Genomic DNA, 15,935 nt, shown 5'->3' on the forward strand with positions numbered 1-15,935 from the left:
AAACTAAGGCTTCGCCTGTGCTCTTTCCATTTAAAATTAGAAGCAACCACTGCATTTTAATCACGATCCAAACAAAGATGCTGCACACATGCAGCATGAGCAGATTTTGATTTAAATTAGATTGTATAATTTCAAACCTGAAGCAAAAACAGAGTGGTCTGACTTTAGCTTTGTGAAACTATATTACACAAAACAAAAACAGCAGACGAGCTGAATGAGACGCAGATTCACTCTCTGCCAGCAGGTGGCGCTCATGGAACATCAGCAATACGGCATTTCCTTGGTTGTCGCTGTAAACAAAGCAGCGCTGCGCTTATAAACACTACTTTACTATGCATTGTACAGAGGCAAGTGTAGTAAAATACCATCTAAACTTCTAAAGTCAGTTCTCCTCAGAGATACATTCATATAAACCCCACCCCCAATTGTATTGCAATTCGTTTAACATAAATCATCACATATTTTTATCGATTTTCAACTGGCTCGCGGTGCTTCATTACATCCCTACTTTCTATTTAAAAATGTCATTCATTCAATGTGTTATTTGCCATTTCTTTGTAATTATTCGTGAAATTTACTAGCAATTCCTGAGTGAAAATTCAAGTTTTAGAACGACATGAGTTTGAGTTAATGATGCCAGAATGTTCATCGTTAACTCTTTAATTATTGTTAACAACAAAGCAGACTCAGTTAATGCAGTGTGCAATTCAACTCAAAACGCCCACGACATGTAGTCAGAGCGCACGCAGTCCATCATCTCTGCCTGTCCGTACGGGACGGATTAGCAGCGATCAGTCAGCTCATTCCTACTGCATGTTTGGGCAATTATCACCCCACGTAACAAGGGAGGTCATGACGAGCCTGCAATACCCTGCTAAACCACGAGCGTGAGTCATATTACAGCAGCAATCTCAACTCACAACGGTCACGGAAACAGAAGACGAGATGCTGCTTTGAGAGGTCGTTTTCACGGCCCTACATGAGTCTAAGACTAAGCCGTTTGAACAAATAGGCTGCATGCAAATAATATGTTTGTTGCTGCATGCAACCAATGAGGATCATGCAATGGAAGGTTGTTGAGTCATTCATTTATTTCTCTCTCTCATTGCATTCTATTCAAACTGCAAGCACAACTCAACTAAAGCATGAGCTTTTGTGCCGTAACACCAGAAACATACTCACTGAATCAACATATTAATGCAGATGTTCATCAACTGTTAACAAATCAAATCATAAATCATTTGGTTTCAGTAAGAACGCTAATCTATTTCAAGCCATACTTTGATCATAAAATCCTGAAACAATTATTGGTAGGGCTGCATGATTCATTAAAAGGCTGTGATTTAAATGAATATTTGCGCTGCATGTTTCAGAGTGAACTGTTGTGTTGTTTTACACACATTAGCAGGTCATTATGTTTGTATTTTAAAATAAAATTATAATCATTATTTTTTTATTATACTCAATTTTTTGTTTTAGTGAAATTTTACGATATACATTTTTATTTAGTAATAACAACAATACTAATAATACATATTAATTTATTATAAATAACAATAAATATTTTTATTTTCATATCATTAAATAAATATTTTCACTGCATGAGCAGCTCATGATGTTTAAAAATTAAGAAATGAAGACTAAAAATATTAGTAGTTTTTGTATTAAAAATTTAATATTTGTATTATTTTTCTTTAATACTCTATTTTACAGTGAAACATCACAATAGAATACTAATACTTTTTCTCTCTTCATCTGTGGCTAAATATTGTTATTGTTTTATAGTCATAAGACCAAATTGTACAGCCCTGCAAATAAGCACAGCAAACCTGGAGATTATTTTTCATTTTAAATTGCAATTAAATGTTTTCCCCTAAATCGTGCGTTAGTCAACGTTTAAGACAGAGCAAGTAAAGCAGGCACGTCTAGTGTGAGGGGTCACGAGACATACATACTCCATAGTCGACAAGATGGACGACAAGTCAAACACTTTCACTGAAAACACAGGGGAAGCACTGTGGGTAAGATTGCAGTCCTCTGACTTCATCACCCTCAAACACACACACCCAATACTCGTGTGTGTGTGTGTTGAAACCGTGCGATGTCTGAAGCCACTGTGTCTCTCCCCCGCACAATGTTCGCATTCCACGGGGCACAGGGTGTGGAAACAGAGGTGGATTTTTCGTCCACAAAAATGCCTTTCTATCTGTCTCTCTTGATCTGGGACTCACCCACTCCTCCTGTACTGCTGCTGCAGAGGCTTGTCATACGCTGGCCAATCTGTGACTCACTGCGTTTGCATTCTGGGAACGGTGTGGGGTCACTGGAGCACTCGAGTGTTATTCTGCATTTGTAAAGAATTCTAATAGTATAAACAGCGCACTGGAAAGAATGAGTCAAGAGACGCTCTTAACCAGCACTTTAGAGCTCGTATTAACAGCCGTGTGAAGCCATCGCATGCAGTTTGGTTCAACGTCTTGCCAATTTGCTCATTACTCTCGGTCCATCGCATAAATTGATACGTACAGCTCTGACAGGTAACTGAACTGTAGCTTCTTTATTATTTACAGCTTCACAAATTCCAACGTAACTACATCTATTTATATCTGCTGAATAAATACAAGGGCATTCAGAAGAAACAAATGAGGCTAAACAACTATTCTGCAGAGAAAAGACCAGCCTTTAGTGTCTAGACCGCATGTGCTGGTTTCCAGGGTGTTGCCATCTGGTTGCAAAGGTATTCTGAGTGTTTTTTACCATGTTTTGAGAAATCTGATTAATCTAAATAAAATAGTAATTGCGATATGGCTCAGTGCGAAGGCTGTAATCAAATAGCAAAGGCTGTGATTTAATTAACATTTTAAATAGCAATTTTTATCGGAAAACTCAAGATTTTTTCCTCAAATCGTGCAGCCCTAATTTAAACGCTCTAGATCTGAATTAAACATTGTGCATTTGGCAGATGCGTTTATCCAAAGCGAATCAGGGTATGCATTTTATCAGTTCATGCATTCCCTGGGAATCGAACCCATGACCGTAGTGTTGCTAGCGGCGTGCTCTCCCGTTTGAGCTGCAGGAATGCATTAGTGTGGATGTGCTGTGAGTGATGGTGGAGAGTCATGAGCGCAAGATTAGCATGAACTAACCCCACACCTCTGAACACGCATTCCAGCCCTGGGAAAACACACGGCTCAATGCAGCGAACGTCCCGACACTGAAATACAGACACACTCCTTCCCTTCACACTGGAATGTAAACACCATTTAACGCTGACTTTCTTGGGCTTTCTGGTTTGGAAAAATAGGATGCAGAAATGCATGCTTGCTTTAAAGCGTCTATTCCCAAAGGAGGGTTATAGATATGACAGACAGCTCGTCTCCAACTGGCAATGAATAAGTGCCACAGGCGCACCCACTCATTAGGACAGAGATTTATTTCTACTTTAATGGCTCTGACAGCAAAACCGTCCAGACAGGCATTACACGATGCTGACTGAGGGGAAAAGAGCTGTAGCTCTCGCTCAAAACACAGAGGAGAATAAATCAGATTTATTGTTCACAGACTCATGATTGACTCGGAAATTTGATAGGCAACTTTCTAAGACCTCTAAATGTTTGATACATGATCAAACTTTTCTGTAAAACCTGTGACACACATTCTACTACATGCCTTCTGTCCTCTGATTGATAGTTTACACCTTTTTTCCAAGTAAAAGCTCTTTTAGTGTAACTGAGCAAATGTCTGCATTATATGTTTTGTAATATGTTTTAATAATCAAACTAAGCATTTAGAGTAGCGACTGATATTTATATCATTTTATGTAAGTATCTGCTATACTGTTATAAAGATCTAATTGATTTACATTACAAGCATCAGATTTTCATACTTTTAGTTTGAGTCTCTGAATAAAATTGAGCTGTTTTTTCTTCACATTCTCTCTATATCAAACTATATGAACCATAAAAGCCTGATGTATCAAATATGATACACAACAAAAATACATATGCAAACTTTTTTTTTTTTTATAATTTGTCTAAAAGTCCAATAAATAGTTTTTTTTCTGACTAATATTTCACATGTCAGGCTTTACAGGGTTAAAGAAGGACAAAAAGCTGCCCATGTCTTTTGTTTTTGACATCAAAGAGTTTGCGTCCAATCAAAATCTACTATTTTGGTGCAAATTAAACTCTAACTTGGTAGAAGCCAGTCAGTTTGACAGATTACAACATGAACGTGCTCAACCTCAAAAAGCATTAACGAATTTATGGAATATAAAAGAAAACAACCCCCAACAACACTGAATATGGTTACACAACCCGTCCGCAGCAAAATCTGGATAGCAAAGCAGCTGAACCATACTAAACCAACAAAACTTTTCCTGTTAAAAAAAAAACATCTGTGACTTTTGGAAGGAGACTGGAAATGATTTCTATCCTCAGACATGATAGAAACATTGCAATGCCCTAGTATTCTGAACAGTGATGCCGTTCACTAACAGGCTAATTGCGGAGCTGCAGTTGTGTTGTTAGTATGATCAGCCGGATGTGTAAGAGCAGCACACAGCTGCTGTGAGTGTGTGTGGGACGGGTGAGAGGTAGAGAGCTCTTCACCAGTGTGTACTCTAATACTGTGCTCTCCTGGCATATGAGAGAGAGAGAGTTTGTGTGAGTTCTTCCTCGCACGGCCCTGTCGCTCCAGTAACCCAGCGCTCCCAGTATGGCCAGCTGGTGAACGCTGAGCGACTCGCACACTTCAAACCAGCGCCAGAGTTTACTTTAACTCCCACCAGAAACACAGAGGAAGAGACGGCATGTCAGAGCGGGGGAGGAATATAGGAGATTATTTTGTAACTCTACTAACTAAAAAAATAAATAAAATGTAAATGAACAATTTACTACTAGGCAGAAATGAAATACTTGCATTATCCGAGTATTCAAAATGGTTCATGTTTGTCATTTACTGTATATTCTGTATGCTGATTTTTTTTTTAAAGTTTATATATTAATAAAAAAAGAAAGAAAGAAAAAACTTATGACAAATAAAACTTATTTAATTTCAGCTAATTGCCAAGGTATAATTTCTTTTTTTTCTTTTAGTTTAACTTGAATGACATCCCATTTAAAGTGAAATAAAGATTTATAATATATATATAATAGGACATATTTAAAAAAAAATAATAAAAAAAATAATAAAATAAAATAAAATATGACCAGCAAAGGCAATTCTGTATGCTGATTTTAAAAAAAAAGTTTATATATTAATAAAAAAAGAAAGAAAGAAAAAACTTATGACAAATAAAACTTATTTAATTTCAGCTAATTGCCAAGGTATAATTTCTTTTTTTTCTTTTAGTTTAACTTGAATGACATCCCATTTAAAGTGAAATAAAGATTTATAATATATATATAATAGGACATGTTTAAAAAATAATAATAAAAAATATAATAAAATAAAATAAAATATGACCAGCAAAAGCATCCAATCTCCTTTATTGTAATGTTAATGTCATAAAAACAATTTCAGCTTATATTTCATCCCAAAATAAAATATAAAATAAAAAAATCCATTTGTGCATTAAAAATATTACTTTATATTAAGATTAGAATTGTATTTATTTTAGTTAGTTAGTTGCATGTGACATTATTTTAATTACATTTTGGTTAAACACGTTTTCTCCCCAAAATATTAATGTGTGCATTGCAGTATTGTGACTTTGAAGGAGATGTGCTATCATGAAATGAATGTCACAATGCAAAAAAAAAAAAAAAACATTTATGCAAAACACAATCTTTTTTTATTTTTTTCTTATGACTTGTGATTATGACCTGGATGTTTACTTGAAAGCTTTTGCGAGATTCATCCTGTAAACAAGTGTAAATAAATTGAATACAGGAAAAATATATACTGTGCATAAACAAAATCCTATTTTAAGACTAGTACATTTTTTTTGTTGTTGTTGCATCCTAACATTATTGTCATCAAATTTTAAACACATGCTTTGCCCAAATTATTAATTTGTGCATTGCAGTAATGAGAATTTGAGGGAGATTAGATGATCTAATACAGGCCTCCAATAAAGGGTTATAATAAAAATGAGGAGCTTCCAGTGAAACTCTGAAATAGTGGCTATTAGCTCTTCATGTAGCAAACAAGCTTAAGCTTGTGTGGGAGGCGCAAGATCAGAAAGAGAGCTGCCGACCTCACTGCATGATCCTTCTCAAGAGAGGACAAGAGAAGGGGGAGGAGATAGAGAAAGTTCCTTTGAAATACAGAAATCAAGCACAGGTCAGTTGAGTCAGTGAGGACACAGAGGCCGGCCGCTGACCCGGGAGAGTAAAGCCTCGAGAGTCCAGCAGAGGATCTTAAACTCCCACTCTGTCATTCCTTAAAGGGATAGTTCACCCAAAAATCAACATTCAGTCATCATTTACTCTACAAACCTGGGTGACTTATGAAGAAGACATTTTGAAGAACCCCAAACAACACAGACCCCATTGACTTTCATTATACAAAAAATAAAAGATATATATATATATATATATACACAGGTGCATCTCAATAAATTAGAATGTCGTGGAACACTTAATGGCAGGATTATAGTTAAATAAAACAAACAAACAATATATAAATAAATAAATATTAATTATACTTCAACAAATAATTAAAATAATTAAAAACCATACAAAATTCATTACCATAAATAAATAAAAATTAGCTGAAATAAAATAAAATGTAAAAAAATATTTTATTTCAGCTAGTTTTCATGATTTTAACTAAACAAAAACACATTTTCGTTACTTGAAATAAAAAAAATTATTTTAGTTTTCATGGTTTATATATATATATATATATATATATATATACACACACACACAAAATACTTTAACTCTGCATAGTCAGCATCAATAAAACATTTCAATTATTGACTGCAGGAACATTTCCAGACAATTTAGTATTCTCAGTGTATACAATATTAATAAATTTGTTATTGTCAAGTAAAAAAAACTCTTAAAATGAGCTCAGCTGTTTATGTGCTCCTCAAACAAAGACAAGGTGCTTTTCAGATCAAATCACGAACTTAAATCAAACTGAAGGCTAAACGCTGAATTTCTGTTTGTCCATCACGTCACTGTGAATCATTATTCTGATGATGATTCAGCTCAGTTCTTCCAACATGGCTATTATGATGTACGAATGAAAGAAAAACTGCCAAGCTGCTGTGAGTGTTTTCATAAGAGCAGTAAAGCTATTTCACCGAGCCTCTGAAAAGAACTGGACGGCCTTCAGAACTTTTGCTCTATTATCTGCAATTCAACACGGCCTCAAAATCAACACATTTCACATTACAGAGTGAAAAAAATTAAATGAGCATGAACATGATATAACACAAGCAGAGAGAGCCACAACATTACATACTGAATTTCCCTGGTATTTCTGATTATTAAAGGAATAGTTCACCCAAAATTGAAAATTTGCTTAATTTAGTCATCCTCAGTCTATCCAAGATGTAGCAGAATTTGTTTCTTCATCAGATTTAGAGAAATGCAGCATTGCATCACTTGCTCACCAATAGATCCTCTGCAGTGAATGGGTGCCGTCAGAATGAGAGTCCAAACAGCTGATAAAAACATCACAATAATCCACAGCACTCCAGTCCATCAATTAATGTCTTGAGAAGACAAAAGCTGTGTTTGTAAGAAACAGATCCATCATTAAGACGTTTTCAACATCAAACCGTTGCTTCTGACTAAAATACTAGTCTATAATCCATAATAATGCTTCCTCGAGTGAAACAGTTCATCTCCTGTTGTCTCTTACATCAAAATCCAGTCACATATTTGTTTAGAGCCGTTTTGGCTTGTAAACGGTGCTTGATCTGTGCAGATTTCTCTACTGATTCAGGCAAGATAACTTTTCACTGGAGGTTGATTTGTTTCTTATAAACACACAGCTTTTGGCTTCACAAGACGTATTATAGTGATGTTTTTATCAACTGTTTGGACTCTCATTCTGACGGCACCCATTCACTGCAGAGGATCCATTGGTGAGCAAGTGATGCAATGCTACATTTAAAAAGTCAATGACACCTTGGATGGCCTAAAAACATTTTCTGCAAATTTTCATTTTTGGGTGAACTATTCCCTAAAAAGTGTTTCTTGCTGTTTCTTTTAAAAAAATTTAAATTACTGGCAATTTCTGAGTAAAAAAATTATTCTACACCATTTCTTTTCAGTGTGCTTGAAAGAATGGACACCCAACAACTGAAACAAGCCCTAAAGTTTTAAATGCACAAATGAAAGCAAACAATCTCACACAATACAAGCCAAACGGAATGCTGATGGGTTTAGACATTGAGGATTTGGCATAAACATATGGCATAAACTTGTACTAATGCTGACAACTTAATGTATTCAAAGCATCTTTTCGCTGATAAGAGTACATAATGCAAAGTGCGTCAGAGAAACCGTCAAATGCAATAACGGGAAACCATAAAGGCAGCTCTGCTGAGTCACTGGGCAAACAGGAGAAACACAGTCACACTGTCGGCACACACACAGATTTGAGGGAGCGTGTGTGCAAACAGACCTGTCTTTAATCTGCTTTTTCCACCTGGATCCTGACATCCATCAGCACGAGGCGGCATTAGTGCCTTCTGCCAAAGCTTTATCCTATGGGTGGTGATGCTCTCGGTCGTCACACCCACAGGTCCTTCACTTTGTGCAATCATGACTGTGTCTGCTGCCATGATTCAGGTGTGGTGACCTACAGTACACCACACCCATTAGAAAAGGGCCTAATATGTCCTTCGTTGACTGGAATATCTTTAAAGCAAACTAATGCCTATTTCTACACATGCATGGGTCGAATCTATCGGCAAATAACCCACCAGACAATGGGAACCCGCTGCTGAATCCGTTCAATGTTCAATCAGACAGAAAAAGTGAAGGACACAAGCGCTGCATCACCGCTGACCGCTGCTTTCCCAGAAACGACACATTGTCAGGCTTCAGGCGAGATTCTCGGAAACACACAAGTCTCCAAGAGCTCGGAAGATCAATGCTGCTGATCAGCGTTATGAATCATGCCATGTTAGTTATGATACCTGCTGTATTTACAGTCATACTAAGCATGCACTGCCTTGTTTACATATCCAAAATATTATTAAATATGATTAAAGCATGCAAATGTCAATTAATGTGAATGGAGGGACTCATATAAGCGGTCAGTGATTATAATCAGGTTTATTCATTAATAATCACTCTTGAGGACCCTCTGAAAGTCAAACTAGTAAATTATGTGTGTATATATATATTTTTTTTTTTTAAAGTCTAAAATGACACAAAATATAACTAATATAATTATAAATGTATGTGGGGTATAATAGTAAACCAATCCATCAGACCTGTACTATCCGCCATAAAATCACCTATTTTGAATGCATTTAAAATATTTTAAAGTAACAATGAATTGTTTTAGGTCTTTTAAATTCACACAGTATTAGATCCTCATCACTTATCAGGATAAACACGCAAACCAATTTAAATGTTCCTAGTGAAATAATGTTTATTGAGCTTATTTTTAACCAAGCACATAATATTTGTAAGTAAGCTTTTAACAGAATGTTTTGATAAATTCTAGTTTAACTGAAAACACACACATCAAAGATGTTTGAACACACCGATGTCATACTTTATTACGTCAGAGGAAAAACAACTTTTAAACTCCGTTTTTGCACCACAATAACATACCAAACGAAGAAAATATGACTTGAAACCCAAAGACTTGGCTGATTTGGATTATATAATAGTTTGCGAAGCTACTATGCTAATTACCTAGCCAGCTAACTAATCACAGCAGAGGAGATTTGATTTATGAAATATGAGGTAACGTTAAATGAGTACTTACTATAGTCATATCTCCACTGGCTTAGTTTAATAAGTGGTTAATTGTGTAGATGAGCGCAGTAAATGAGTGTTTTTCCAGTCAGATGTGTGAAATCTCTTCACGGGACTCATCGCCCGTATCGAACTCCCTCACAGACACCAAAAACAGCCAAACTTTTCCATCTATCCATGTCTCGCAGTCCAGAAATCGGGAAGAGAGGCGGGGAAACGCTTTGAAATGTTATTCCGATGCTGATTGTTAAGTCCGATCGGTTTTCGCTGTGATTTCTATGGAAATAAATGTGATAATTTGGTTGAGTTGCGGCAGAAAGTGAAGGCGCTCGAGCAGAATCACTGTAAGCTCGCGCAGCTCCGCTCTCCAGGGTTGCCAGGTTTTCACAACAAAACCCGCCCAATCGCTACTGAAAGCTAGCCCAGCCCCCCTTTAAAAATCGCGTCCCGGCGGGTAAAATACACATTTTCTGGCGGGGTTACCCTGGTAAAAATTCGCTTTTCAGGGGCTAAATATCACGTTATTGGAGTCGCTTCAACCCGTGGACTTGATAAACAACCCGCGGCATTAAAGTAACCCAATTCCGCGGGAAAACCGCGGACTTGGCAACTCTGGCTCCCACTCTCATCAGGCCCGAGAGAGCGAGAGAGATCTGCCCCATTACTACCGCATCCGGGTCGTGTGTGTGTATGTGCTTATGAGAAACTACAGAAAAACCGCTTAAAACTCATGAGGAATGTAGAGGATTCATGGAACACCTAGAACCTAAGGATTCATAGAACCCTACTCTAGATGAAGAATATTATTCTGTGCCCGGAAAATAAAAAGAACGTCACTTTCAAAACACTAAAGCCAAGTAAATAGTTTTAACTTTATAAAGGTTGCCTGAAATACTCTATATCTGTTTTTTGCATAAAAAAGCATGAAAAATACAGAATGCATCTTTCCTTTTTAATATAGGATAACAATTCATTTCATGATATATTATGTGATATACTATATACTGTCTGTGGATTGAAATGTCTCCCATAATCTTTAATATTTTAAAGCTACTGTTCCCTTGATCAAGTATTAATTTGGTGGTGGGGGAAATCATATTTGAGTATTTCATGTCAGATTATGGTAAATATTAAAGTGGTTGTCCATTACTGTGTGGTTGTGCTTCAGCAGCCTCTAGTGGAGGCTAATATATATATATATAGTGGAGGCAAAACATTTTTTTTTTATTGTCAAGTTATTAAATATTAATATATTCACACACACACACATATTAAAAACTAAATGTTTTCCATTATTTGGACATAACAGAAACAAAATATTTTCATAATTTAAAGTAATAGAAACTAAATATTTTATGTTGCATTTTTTTATTTATTAAAAATAAATACTTTATTTATTTTTTACATATATTTATTATATTTTTCACAGTTGTAATGAGCTCTTTATACATAAAAATAGTACATAGCTGCCTTTTACATTTTTGGACAGGGGTCCCTTGCATGAGGGTGATTGTGTTTAGGGGTCTGTAGCATCTAAAAGATTAATAATTTACACACTGAGAAAAATAAAAAAGTCATTGAATGCCATTTACCGGTCTCTCATTTGGATCCATGAAGAAGATCTTTATGATGATCTCAAACTCTCCCCATCCAGTCTCTGTAATCTCATACGGAGGCTTCGTAACCACTGAAATACAATTAAGAGTCAAATAAAGTCACAAATGTTTGATATGACACGATAATACTGTAGGATAAACTGAATCGCACACCTCTTAAAGGGTTCCCGTAACTTTCATGCAGTTTGAACTGTATTTTTTTGACATAAGCAGACATATCCTGGGAATATAAGGGGGAAATAAACAAATAATTTTTTTAGTGTACCACATGTGAAATATACAATTCTTAAAAATAAATAAGCGTCAACCTCGTTTCTGTACGGCTTCACATAAACTGTCCACTGATGAGTGTGACCATCGTCTTCTCTTTTCTTGCCAAAATATCGTGCAACGTTTCCAAACACGATAGGTTTCACGATAGTCACTCCCTGAAAATAAAGTTATTATAATAAATGCATAAATCAGCCCTGTTATTGTAAATACATCAGCATTAGCATTAGCATTAGCATCACGATCACTACCTACCTTCACCCGTCCCCCCGAATCTGGACCAAATTCAGCCATCCTCTTAAACATAGTACACAGAGAGTAAAGTGTTTTACTAGGATTGGCTTCTACGAAATGGGAACAGTTTCGAACTGAACTGAATTACTGAACGGAACTGCCATTAAGCACTAAATATTAGTTTCTCAATGAAGAAAGCCTCTGTGTGTCGCGCTCATAAGAGTCCGTCTTCGCTTGTGAGTCAAATTTCAAAATAAGAGTCCTAACAAATGTTTACTACAAAAAAGTTTATATTCTGAAAAAATGGGCTATATTATCCTCCTGGGACCTAGGTATAGACTTTTGTCCTCTGTAGAGGACATTATATTTTAGTGATTTCTCTGAGACCCTACATGCATATTCAGGGCTTTTCAGAGATGTTAAATGTTTGGAGGTTTGATCATAAACACTCCCTCTCCTTGGTCTTTAAATATAGCTAATATTGACAGAAATATCAAATTTGGCACTCGTAGGGAAATATGATAGTGTTTTGTAATTATCATTTAAATCTGGCTAATTTTCAAATTGTTTGTTGTAAATAAACATCTCAGAAAAAAATGTTATGGGGTTTCATATCGAAATATGACTTTTTTGTTATGAAACGGCATAATTTTCATGCATGTCTTCTGTAGAGGACACCAGGACAAAAATCATGTTAAGGGAAACACAACAAGAAATTATAGATCAATATTCCTGAGATATTCTTATGAAAATGTTGCCAAGTTATTACTCCCATTATAACACTTCTTTTTCATTATGGTTTGCCCCAAGAACACATTAATATGCAAATTAGAGGCAATGTATAGATGCATTGTATAGAATGGGAATACCAGTTTATATGGACATTTTACGCACATATTCCATAAAGTAAAATCGTATATAAAATCATTCTGTTGTATCTTTAATAACATTGTTGAGAATCATCTTTGCACAAAGTTGGGCTAAAATAGCCTGAAACCTGACTGAAACTGATTAGTGAATGAAAAAAATAAAACATTGTTTTTGCCTATACATGACTTTTCATGTCTATTTTTTTTTTTATAACTTAGGACATAGAATAAAATATTAATAAAATATATTAAAAAAAAATAATAATAATTCTCCGTTTGTTTCTCATGCTCCAACCCTATGACAAAAAAAAAAAATATCACAATTTTTTTTTCTGTTTCTCAGGAGGATGTCATTATTGGGTTATAATTTCATTTTTATAATTGAATCTCTCTGGTATGAAGACATGAATAAAATCCAAGTTTAACTAATATCTGGAAAGTGATTTTTACGCTGACAGGTGAACAAATAAAAATAATTTGCAAGGAACATAATTGGTAAGTTTTGCAACTACTAATATTAATTTTATGCATCGGGACCCGAAATATAAAGACAGTAAAGTGAATCTTAACGGAACATGACGGGCAAGGCAAAAAAGGCCTTTATTTTGAAATTGCGTGTCGCTCATCAGCACGTCGGTTTTTTTGTTTTTTTGGGGGCGGGCGTTTCTTCTTCACGCGCAGCACCGAGGAGGAGGAGGAGGAGGAGGAGGAGGTTTAGAACAGTGCAGGTAAATAAGGAATATGAGTCGTTGGTGGTTGAAGTTTGGGCCGAATCACAAAGTATATGGGTGATAAATTTTTATAACCCATGTGAAAGGTTAAGTAGAGAAACATTAGAGAGTATTGGGGGATTAGGAAATCATAAAATGATATGGTGTGGGGATTTTAATGCTCACAATACGCTATGGGGAAGTGTACATACACTCCATCCTAGTAGGTGGCGGTAAATGCACCTAAAGCTGGTTTGCCATCGGCCATAAAACGTCAAAGAAGAAGAAGAAGAAGAAGAAGAGGAGGAGGAGGAAACAGAAAATGGCGGACGGTGTTGACCACATCGATATTTACGCCGATGTAGAAGAGGAATTTAATCAGGTCAGGTTTACTTTCAACATCTACACTTGACTAATAATAAATATTTTACGTGTCGTACGTACAGATTGGAAAGAGCCTCACAGAAACGCGCAGCGCTTTCTTCTCTGTGAATTTACTAGCGCGTCTGCTAACTCTAGCAGCTAGCTAGCGAGCAGCGTCTGTGTACACAGTAACATAAAGGTTAAGTCGGTTACGTATCTTATTTTTTGTTAGGTATCTAAATAATAGCTGTACTGTGTTGGTATTTGCATTTGGAGCGCGAAACGGAGTCCGTTGCGGCGCACGCGTTCATTGTTTGATCTCGTGCTGCTACAGCAGGCCACGCTGTCGCTTCGGCCGGACGGATCGGCGCTTGTGATTAATAAATCTAACCGTAAACGTGTTCACGGAGTGTCAGATGCTCTTGAACGTGCTTGTAAAATGATGCAGGTTGTACTTTGGCACAGTCCTGAAGTTGGTACGTTCGTTTTAATAACATGCAAATTAGCTTTGGAAGCAGGAGGCATCAGTGAGTCTGATTGATTACAGGATTTTATTTGTTATTTACAAACATTTGCATTTATAGGTGTCAATTTTGTGTATTTTTAAAGTTTTATAATGCATTTATACTTTATTAATAAGTATTTTAAACATTTAATATTAATAAATATTCTAAACATTTATTCTAAATAGTCTCTATATGCGCTGAATAGGTGGTCATGCAGTCTGCAAAGCTGTTAATCAAAAAAGTGTTTGATAAATAAAGATAGTCTCTCAAAAGAAAGAGTCGACTCTGAACCACCTTAACGAGTCGTTATATTTTCGAATCTTCTGCTGTTACCTATATACCTCGCAAGGTAACACATTTGCATAATCCCGCCCCTCCCCCGAGAAATACGAACACTCTGACCTGCCCACAAACACTTCCGCTAGTTAGTTTGTTTACATGTCGTTTTCTGCCTCACTGTGCATTCTAACACAGTTCCCACAGGTGCACCTCAAATAAGTAAATAATAATAATAAATGCAATAAAACGGTTGTCACATCACGTAAAGTACCACATACAAAGTTTAAATTTACCACTGAGAAACGTCCTGATCAAGTCGTGCTTTGTATACATTGTATACAGAAGACCAATCACAACAGACTTGGACAGCTGACCAATCAGAGCAGAGTAGGCTGATGGAAGGGAGGAGTTTACAGAACTGCTTCGAACGAATCGTTTCGAAATCATTGAAAAATGATTTTAATATTTAATGTATATTCTGAGAAAATTACAATGTTTTCTGACCTTAGATGCATTTAAACCTGTTGTAGGGGACTCCCAACACAATATTAGGACACTTTAAAATACCATATAACCTGCTCTTTAAGAAAAATCAATTCTTATAAAATAAGGCAAGGCAAATTTTATTTATAGAGCACAAGTTTAACACAAACGTAGTTGATACAAAGTGCTTTACAATTAAATTAAACTTTACAATTAAAATACAAAAAACTTAAAAGAGGGGAGAAAAAAACAATAAATAAATAATAAAATGAACAAAATGAATCATATAAAAAAATCAATTTCAGCTAGATGCCAGCATTAATCATTTTTATTTAATTTAACTAGGGCTGGGTATCGAGTTCGATACTTTTTAGGCACCGACCGAATTGCCTCGATACCATGGAGTATTGAAAAACGTCTTGTCGTTCGGTACCAAATTTCGATACCTAAGGGGTTAATCTCATCAGCGTCAGTGAGTCAATAAGCCTGCAGCACTTGCCGGTGTGTTCGACTAGAGGCGCGGCGCAGATCGATCATCCGCGAGAGCGATTCGAAAGCACACGGAGCAGTCTGCTCTCTTTAGCTCTCGTGGTACTGTAATACCACCAGTATAGAGTAGCGCGGGAGCTGCGTGGAGTTCCGATCATATGCAGATGTCCGTTCATACTAACGTTACACGACCGAAAGCGCGTGTTATGTGACCATTCAT

The 15,935-nt window shown here is 36.1% G+C and overlaps 3 protein-coding genes across 7 annotated transcripts in view; 1 reads left to right on the forward strand and 2 right to left on the reverse strand.

The window, feature by feature from the left end:
• Window positions 1–10,253, reverse strand: part of LOC107729158 (fibroblast growth factor receptor substrate 2-like) — an 18,344-nt gene extending 8,091 nt beyond the window's left edge. Inside the window, exon 1 of the mRNA XM_016539552.1 lies at window positions 9,907–10,253. The gene's annotated coding sequence lies outside the window, so the exon portion shown is untranslated. The remainder of the gene's footprint in view (window positions 1–9,906) is intronic.
• Window positions 10,254–11,470: 1,217 nt separating this feature from the next.
• Window positions 11,471–12,251, reverse strand: yeats4 (YEATS domain containing 4). The gene is made up of 4 exons (XM_016539526.1): window positions 12,038–12,251; window positions 11,821–11,940; window positions 11,666–11,732; window positions 11,471–11,583 (listed from the first exon to the last, which is right to left on the reverse strand). Exons 1-4 carry the CDS (start codon window positions 12,086–12,088, stop codon window positions 11,471–11,473), a joined length of 351 nt encoding a protein of 116 aa, XP_016395012.1. The 5' UTR covers window positions 12,089–12,251.
• Window positions 12,252–13,578: 1,327 nt separating this feature from the next.
• The window catches only part of LOC107729149 (cleavage and polyadenylation specificity factor subunit 6-like), a 32,791-nt gene continuing 30,434 nt past the window's right edge, over window positions 13,579–15,935 (forward strand). For 3 of the 5 annotated variants that reach the window (XM_016539541.1, XM_016539542.1, XM_016539540.1), the window contains exon 1: window positions 13,880–13,977. In XM_016539541.1, the coding sequence (XP_016395027.1) occupies window positions 13,918–13,977 (60 nt within the window). In that variant the 5' untranslated portion in view covers window positions 13,880–13,917. Of the gene's footprint in view, window positions 13,598–13,879; window positions 13,978–15,935 lie in introns of those variants that run through there. The other 2 variants (XM_016539539.1, XM_016539538.1) reach the window with 2 other exon arrangements.

This window comes from Sinocyclocheilus rhinocerous, unplaced genomic scaffold, assembly GCF_001515625.1.
Source record: "Sinocyclocheilus rhinocerous isolate Xijiao unplaced genomic scaffold, SAMN03320098_v1.1 scaffold3263, whole genome shotgun sequence".
NCBI lineage: Eukaryota > Metazoa > Chordata > Actinopteri > Cypriniformes > Cyprinidae > Sinocyclocheilus > Sinocyclocheilus rhinocerous.

Coding starts and splice junctions, on each gene's coding strand:
- yeats4 (XM_016539526.1), bottom strand. CDS start 12,088: ATGTTTAAGAGGATGGCTGAATTTGGTCCAGATTCGGGGGGACGGGTG. Junction 11,733..11,820: donor TGAAGCCGTACAGAAACGAG/GTTGACGCTTAT, acceptor TTATATTCCCAG/GATATGTCTGCTTATGTCAA. Junction 11,584..11,665: donor TTACGGGAACCCTTTAAGAG/GTGTGCGATTCA, acceptor ATTGTATTTCAG/TGGTTACGAAGCCTCCGTAT.